This window comes from Anarrhichthys ocellatus, unplaced genomic scaffold (genome assembly GCF_004355925.1).
Source record: "Anarrhichthys ocellatus isolate YVR2014 unplaced genomic scaffold, GSC_Weel_1.0 scaffold126, whole genome shotgun sequence".
Taxonomy (NCBI): domain Eukaryota; kingdom Metazoa; phylum Chordata; class Actinopteri; order Perciformes; family Anarhichadidae; genus Anarrhichthys; species Anarrhichthys ocellatus.
Window position 1 is genome coordinate 397221 of NW_022280156.1, and position 7792 is coordinate 405012.

The following is a 7792-nucleotide window of genomic DNA, read 5'->3' on the forward strand; positions in this document are numbered from 1 at the left end:
TAAGGACTGACAAAATGAGTTATTGTTGTGTGAAGACAGTATGTCATTTTAGAAATCCAGCCCCCGTGAACTTAGAATTGTCTTTTTCACCTTTCACTAAATGTCCATAAATGTAATAAATGCAGCAGATAAAACATTCCTCTAATTAGTTCAATAAAATTGCAGCTGCGGATGCACACTCTTCATCTCCAAAGTGCAGAATGAGAACAAAATTTGGGGGTAAATGCTATATATAGTCTTAAGTGCGTCCATACAAGGGGTGGAAGGGGAACAGCATTCCTCCAGTCAGAGGGTAATATTTTTGTTGCCATCAGCAAGTGCTTCCCAAGCGGCATCAGGCTGGTCTTCCACCGCTTTGCGCTCTTTTGATCTCTTGGGGTAAGTCACTTTTCTTCATTCTGATTTCACTAGCAGGCTAATTCTACTAGAGAAAGACATTTTGAAAAGTCCAGAGTAGGAGAGGGAAGTTTTCAAGCGTGCGATAAGTGAAATGTGTTGCTGTAATAAATGGCAGTAGATTATCTGTCATGCTGTGTGAGAAACAGCAGCAGTCGGTTGAACCTCCCTGAGCTCTACTTCCTGACATACCGGGGCATTAAGTGGTGGCTGACCCTTCTTTTCCCAAGTTGTATTAGCTTAAAAAGAAATGTTCTTGTGTTGAAATAATTATTATACAGATTGGAAACATAATTAGTGCTGAAGTTTGGATTCGACAGCTGGTTTAGTCAATTAGTCTTGATTGATTTAAAAGAGCCTGTACAGTGGGATTGGTCTCATTTCCTGCACGCTGGTTCTTAATTAAGAAGTGAGATAAACGTTTCCTTCATTTCTCCGATCATGGAACAGGCAGACTGCTGCAAGCTATTCATAGCTGAGGCCTGTGAGGCAGTGAGGTGAAACATTTGACGCGCTGAGCTCTGGTGTATGTTTGAACTGTCCTGTCGCCTCCTAAATGTTGCACATGTCTTTCTCTGAGATATGCTCATGTGATATTTACGTATTCTTTGCATATCTGTGTTTAAGCTACGGTTATTTGTTACGTATAATATGAATATACATGATCTGTATCTATTGTAAATGTAAAGGTTTGTCCACACTTCTAACAATGTGGATGACAGCGACGTCATGAAGCCTGCGGTGACGGTATAATGTTCCAGGGACAGACTTCTTTGCTGTCCCGGCTAACACATGTTTGGTCTCCCCTCCTCCTCCCCCCTGGTGCTCGTGACCAGGTCTCCTTGAAGTGTTCCCGTCATGGCCTCCAAAGTCACACCGTGGTATAAGAAGAAGGGCGTGAGCCAAGTCAAATCTGATTATGCCTATCATCACACTCAATGTGTGCGTACCAAGCAGCAGACAGCAGTGAGGTATGGAGGTGGAAGCTCTTGCTGCTTTGCCCGGGCAGAGATAATGTGTCCTGCTGCCGCTGGCTGGTGGCCTTCGTGTTCCTGCTGCATACGTGTCTGCTTCATAGCTGGCTGTCCGTTTGTCCTCGGACGCCGTATTTAAAGCTGCATTTTAATACACAGATCCCCCGATGAACAAATACTGATTTTGAGCTCACGTTGATCCATTCAATCGAGCTCAACAGTTGGACTCAACGATGCTTTCGACCTTTTTGCCTTCATCCTTTTTTTGTTTGTTGGGTTTACATCATCACAGACTAGATAGTTTATCTGTTCACTATTATTTTAAGAACCACTATTTTAGTATAAAGATTCTTGCTGCAAATTAAAAGCGTTCCCATCTAAAAGTCTTTTGTCAAAATTGATATTTAACTACACCAAATATTGGTAACCTTTCATGCATATAACATAGTTATATCTGTTAAATATGTGTTGTGTGTTTTGTAATTGCTATTTGGTCACAAAGATGGCAGCTTCAAATGACTGTACATCTCAGATATAGTAAAAGCAGAATTAGTGGTATTACGTCTAAGAGCTATTGGCAAGAAACTGACAATTACAAGTTACGATTCAATATATTGCACTTCTTAAAATCAAATTTTAGGAAAACTGTCACAATACAAAGAAACCACAGCCATATGAATAACAATCTCATTATTAGAATTAAAGATTCACATCTTACATTTGCATCCTAATCTTTTAAGTGGGCGCTTAGGCCACGCGCTGTATTAGAGTTGAACAATATTGAAATAAGCAGCAGATACAGAACTACTTCTAGTAACATGTGGGAGCACCAATTAACGAGTGTGATGTCAGACGTCAAACAGTTTGCTAGTGTTGCTTAGGTTTTTTGACAGAACATTTTCTGTTGTGTTTATCTGGTCTGGAAACACTGATTTTCTTGCAGCGTAACTGGTTGAAAACACATTCAGTATTGTTTGGCCCATGACTCCTTACATTGATCTATATATGGCCCAAAATCTAAACATTTTCCCCTGTGGAGCCCCAAAGCTCTGGAGTCCGGCACAGGGCTCCAGACAATGCTAGCGCTGCTGATGCTCTGCAGCTTTTGAGAGAACGCTTTTCAAAAGCTTTGCACCCCACCTGGCTCTCAGCGTAGCTCTGCTGTACAACACGCTGAACTTCATACACAAGTCGAAGGCTGTGCAAGCTTTGTGGCCGCTAGTGAGGAGGGCGGAACATGAAACTACGAGCCAAGTCTGCACCTCCGGGTCATCTTGTTTGAAGACGCCATGTTGTCATGTGCCCCCCCCCCCATCTCATGTCGGAGTCCGCATCCCCTGAACCCGACCCACATCTGGGGCCAGCGGTCAGAGCTGTAGAGAAAAAGAATCGCTGAGTGCTGTGATTAGTGGTATCTTCTATCAATTTGATCAACTAAATGTTTCCTTTACGAGGTTTTGGATGACATCATTGTCCATCCCGCTGATCAAATTCTCCTCATGTGTATCTGACGTTGATCACAATCAACCTTTTCACAATAGATTTGTCTGCGGTCCAGTAAAAGTGCACAGTGACTGAGGACGTGGCAGCAAGTCCGTATGTCATAAAGGGGAATTCTTTAAAATGTTGCTATTCTGAGCAAAAGTGTATTTTTAAGTTGGGCACGATTAACATAATTGTGTTGTCTTTGTAAAGCAAATCAGTTGATTTAATAAGAAGGATACTTTATAGAGAGTATAGGATGCGTTATTTTGGCAATGAAAAGGAGAGACATTGGTGGAGGGATGAATCAAGTATAGTCTCGTAGTTTCTTTTAGGATCATCACCATATTCTGTCAATCCACCTCAAGACAATAAAAACACAATATTACAGACCAGGAGGCTTTCCTATGCGAGCATCTGGCACTATTTTGTACTAATTTTCACCTCAGCTGGATCTTGGGAGATTTTAGCGCCACCACCTGCTTCTGCAAAACTAAAACCTGAAGGTCCATTACGGTGGAATGTTCCTTTAATGTCTGTTTTATAACAATGGACCCCCCCCCCCCCCCTGCCGACAGGAAATCTAGCTCCACGTCAGTGAGCCAGGTGAAGGCCCAGGCCACACAGGCTATGGCAGAACCAGCCTATACCATACCGGTGTTCCGGCAGAGGTGAGTCCCCATTGGCTGCTGTCATATGTCAGGCTATTTTAGGTGTAAAGTAATACTGAGCTAGTCTCTGCTAGCTGACCACAGTCAAGATGGCACATTAATGTACTACATGAACATCATGCTGTATTGAAGAAGACTTGAAACTAGAGATTGAGACCATAAACTCATGTTTACAATGTTTACTGAGGTAATAAATCAAGAGAGAAGTAGAGTCATTTTCTCATAGACTTCTATACAATCAGAGGAGTCGCCCCCTGGTGGACAACAGAGAGAATGCAGGTTTAACACATGAAGCATCGACTTCACCACGCAGAACCGGAGGTTGCATAGGTACCGCCAAAGAAACCAAAACCGAGATCTTTGAATACGTGTTTGTACGGAGTCGTAGATCTCATATCAGTCTATGAGAATATCAGCTGCTGTTTGATATTTCTGAATCCCTAGGGGTTGAATCTAATCTGCAGATGAACTGTATTCTTCCTACTATGCCTCCAAGTTTAGTTCCTACTTTACTTTTTAAATTGTGAGATGGAAACATGGAGATTAAGTCAAAGGGCTTGAAATTAATTATTTAAGTGCTCATAAAAGACAAAAGTTTCAGGACTTGTTCTGTACATCACATGATTAATCACATGCGTGTTGTTGGTTCTTAGATTAGTAGTGGGTACATTTAAGTTTTGTGTTGGTAGGACTGCGGATGTGGGAACAGAGGAGTACCAGCGAGTGAGCACGAACGTTGAGAAAGGACTGAATGTTATTCAGGAGGAGCTGCACAGGATGAGGATGGTCACCAAGGCCCGAGTGGACAGTCTCGCTATCCAGAGAGAGGTAAGCAGCTCGGAGGTGTTTCATGCTGTTATAATTGTGTTATATACTGTACATGGAACCAAATCAAAACATGAAGTACCAGTACATGCAAAACTGCCTAATTTTATAAACTAAGTTGTCATAGCTCATGTTTAACAGCAGTGAAAATACACAGAAATCAAATCATTTCATCATTATTCATTGAAGGTTTTATATCGCACATATGCAGATGACACTCAACTGTACATGTATGTTTTACACACCACAATATTCTTGAAGATCTATTAGAATTTACTGAGCGAGTTTACACAAAGTCACATAGTGGAGGAGGGGACCATGAACCGTTTAAAATGGTACAAACCGTGCATTCAAAAAAATGACATAAATTGGATTTCACCAGTGATGAAACTTGTCCAGAGATTTTAGAGTTTGTTTGAGGACTCAAGAGGTCTTGTTGCTGTTTCACCATTCTGCCCCCAACATGTTACTCAATAAGACATTTGGGAAAGGATCATAGCGGGCATACATATGTTGGCTGCGTACAGTATTACGTATGTAACAATACATATTTATTAAAATGAAGGTAAAAGTTGTTGCTGCCTGACTCACTAACTCATTTGTCGATGTCAGTTTGGACCTGCTGATGACGACAACATGTGTGCACGGAAGGGTTTTATAGTGATGTCTTCTTTTTAATGTGCTGTATGCATTCTCTCGGTGCTACTTTACTCCCTCCAGGTTAACGAAATGATGTACAGGAGGAGGGATTCGTTGGAGGAAATCCCAAGGATGCCGGACTTCCTGGTGGCCCTGCGGCCTCACACCGTGTGGGAGAAGACTCCCGTCAAGCTGTTCTGCACCGTGGAGGGAACCCCAAGACCCGTCGTCAAATGGTCAGAGTATTCTCCTCCCACAGGAGCGGGTCTTAGACCTGACCTCAGTTTTCTTTTTATATACGCAAAAGCACATTTAAAGTGCGTGCTATTTGAGCTTACAGCATCCAAGTCTAATCATGAAGTGGTAACAACAGAATAATTTGCAAATACAAGTCGAGCTACAAAACAAATCAAACAAAAGTCACAATTAACTTGATTAACTCTTCATGATGGTTCTTCGTTTGTACTTTTTCCTCATGTAGACCCCTTTAATCAAAATGTTCAGCACACCTTCCCAGTTGTTATCACCTTGTAAATGTACTTTGCTATTTAAGTGCACAGCACATTTCTCTGTATTGTTGTACGGACCATCAGAGACTCATGTGTCCCCATAAACATGCTGGTTTTACCAGTTTAGAGTGAGAGCTGACAGCTGCCGGCTCTCTGCAGGTATAAGGGAGGAGTGCCAGTCGACCCACTGAGCGCCCCCGGGAAGTACAAGATCGAAAACAAGTATGGAGTCCACGGTTTGATCATCAGCAGGTACGCCCCCCAAACCCCAAACACTCTGCTGACGACACACTTTGGTTTGAAGAGTTTCTAAGGATATAATAACAGTGTTGAGGAAGATGTCAACTTCCTCCATATTACAGGAACTATTAAAGTTATGTTTATAGAGCACATTTCATACACACAGGCAACTCAAGGTGTTTCACATAACAGAGTTTAAAAAGACACCGGTAAAAAGAACAAAAGAATACATGAATCATTTTTTCAAAATGTTTAAAAACAAGAATAAAGTATTAAAAGAAGAAGAATAAAAGATTTAAAACAAAAAGTTTATAAAGAAGAATATGAGTATCAAATCAAAAAAAGTTTAAAAAGATAAGAAGAATAAAAAAAGTTTAAAAAACAAAATAAAAGTGCAAATATTTATATTTTAGCAGAGTTTAAGAGTAGGAAAATCCCTTTCTTCAATTGTCTTTTCTGCCTGGATAAAATGGAGAGAGAGAGAGAGAGAGGTAGAGAGGGAGAGAGGGAGAGAGGGAGAGGGTGAGGACTGTCAGATTGAGGGGGGCGGCCCAGCTGTTTGTCATCTTCAAGACTCCGCAGCTGTTCGTGTTGAAGTGCTGACCTTTGCATCATTCGAGCCACGAATTCCTCCCACTGCTCTCTCTCTCTCTCTCTCTCTCTCTCTCTCTCTCTCTCTCTCTCTCTCACTGTGAGAATATCTCCGGTCCTCCATCATTCCACATTGAAACTTTATGTCCCTGAATTTGTAAAAGTTAAGAATTTAGTCATTCAGAGCCCCGAGTGAAATGCTCGAAAAGAAGAAGAGCACAGACTCGGAAGATGGATCGTCTTTTAAAATAGTCCAGTCCAGGGGGGTGGGTGGGGGGAGGAGGTCACATTTCTTCCTTCTATTCTCACCCGGCACACCAGACTCCTGCCATCGGTACACCTTCTTTTCCCAGTGCTCTCTCCCCCGCATGTGAGATCATTGGTCAAAAGAAGGCGGTGCGTGATGTCCTTGTGTCGTAATCTGATTTCCATATCTTCTTTGATTGTAAAGCAGGTCTAGGTGCTATATAAATACTGTGAAAGTATCAACACGCTCAATCCACTGAGCAATGCTCACAGCCCGTATTCAGTGACTGCGTCTTTAAATGAGCCCTCTTAAAGAGACAGGCGCAAAAACGGAGCGTTTCAGGCAGATGGGGAATACAAGTGTATTCAGACAGACCGTACGAGAAAAATAAAGTGTTTTTTGAACATTAAAACATGTGAACATGTTCTGCAAGAAACCCAAATTACATGTATGAACCTTGAAATGAGCATGATATGTGTCCTTTAAATAAATAATTATTACAGACTAATAAAAGACACTCAAGTAGACATCATTCAAAGACAAGGCAGTAAAAGACGATATATGATGTTATAAACGTACACAGTTTAATTAATATACATTAAGTTTGATAATTTAAAAAATCTAATTCAAAACATTATATTGAAATACTGAAAAACTGAACATGTATTTTTCTTAGACATTTATGGAAAGTGTAAATCTATGGATTTATGCTTGTTTGAATAACATTGTGACGTGTTTGCTGTCTGGTCTTGTAGGTGTGCTGTGAGTGATACTGCTGAGTACAGTGCTGTGGCCATCAACCCACACGGCACGGCTACCAGCAAGGCTACAGTTACTGTGAAGAGTAAGTCTTTCATTTCATTTTATTTCATATTATTTCACATTATTTTATTTTTCTATACACATATATATATTGTTTTTTATGTAGCACCATTATTCACCTTCATGTTTCTCTTTTTATTCATGATTTTCTCTCCTTCACAGGACCAGCAGGATCCGGGGAGTCCTGCCTGCTTGGATTTGGTGAGGGGAGAGTGGAGGAGGGAGGGAGGAGGAGGTAGAGGGGAGGAGGGAGAGAGGAGGAGGGAGAGAGGAGGAGGTAGAGAGGAGGAGAGAGAGTGGAGGAGGGAGGGAGGAGGAGGGAGAGTGGAGGAGGGAGAGAGGAGGAGGTAGAGAGGAGGAGAGAGAGAGGAGGAGAGAGAGTGGAGGAGAGAGAGA

General features: G+C 41.6%; 1 protein-coding gene across 7 annotated transcripts in view; it reads left to right on the forward strand.

The window, feature by feature from the left end:
• Window positions 1-296: 296 nt before the first annotated feature.
• Window positions 297-7792, forward strand: part of myom2a (myomesin 2a) — a 25825-nt gene continuing 18329 nt past the window's right edge. For 6 of the 7 annotated variants that reach the window (XM_031877094.1, XM_031877097.1, XM_031877098.1 and 3 more), the window contains exons 1-8: window positions 297-378; window positions 1233-1367; window positions 3431-3523; window positions 4213-4351; window positions 5069-5223; window positions 5656-5748; window positions 7330-7418; window positions 7559-7597. In XM_031877094.1, coding sequence (XP_031732954.1) covers window positions 1255-1367; window positions 3431-3523; window positions 4213-4351; window positions 5069-5223; window positions 5656-5748; window positions 7330-7418; window positions 7559-7597 — 721 coding nt within the window. In that variant the 5' untranslated portion in view covers window positions 297-378; window positions 1233-1254. The remainder of the gene's footprint in view (window positions 379-1232; window positions 1368-3430; window positions 3524-4212; window positions 4352-5068; window positions 5224-5655; window positions 5749-7329; window positions 7419-7558; window positions 7598-7792) is intronic. The other variant, XM_031877095.1, reaches the window with a different exon arrangement.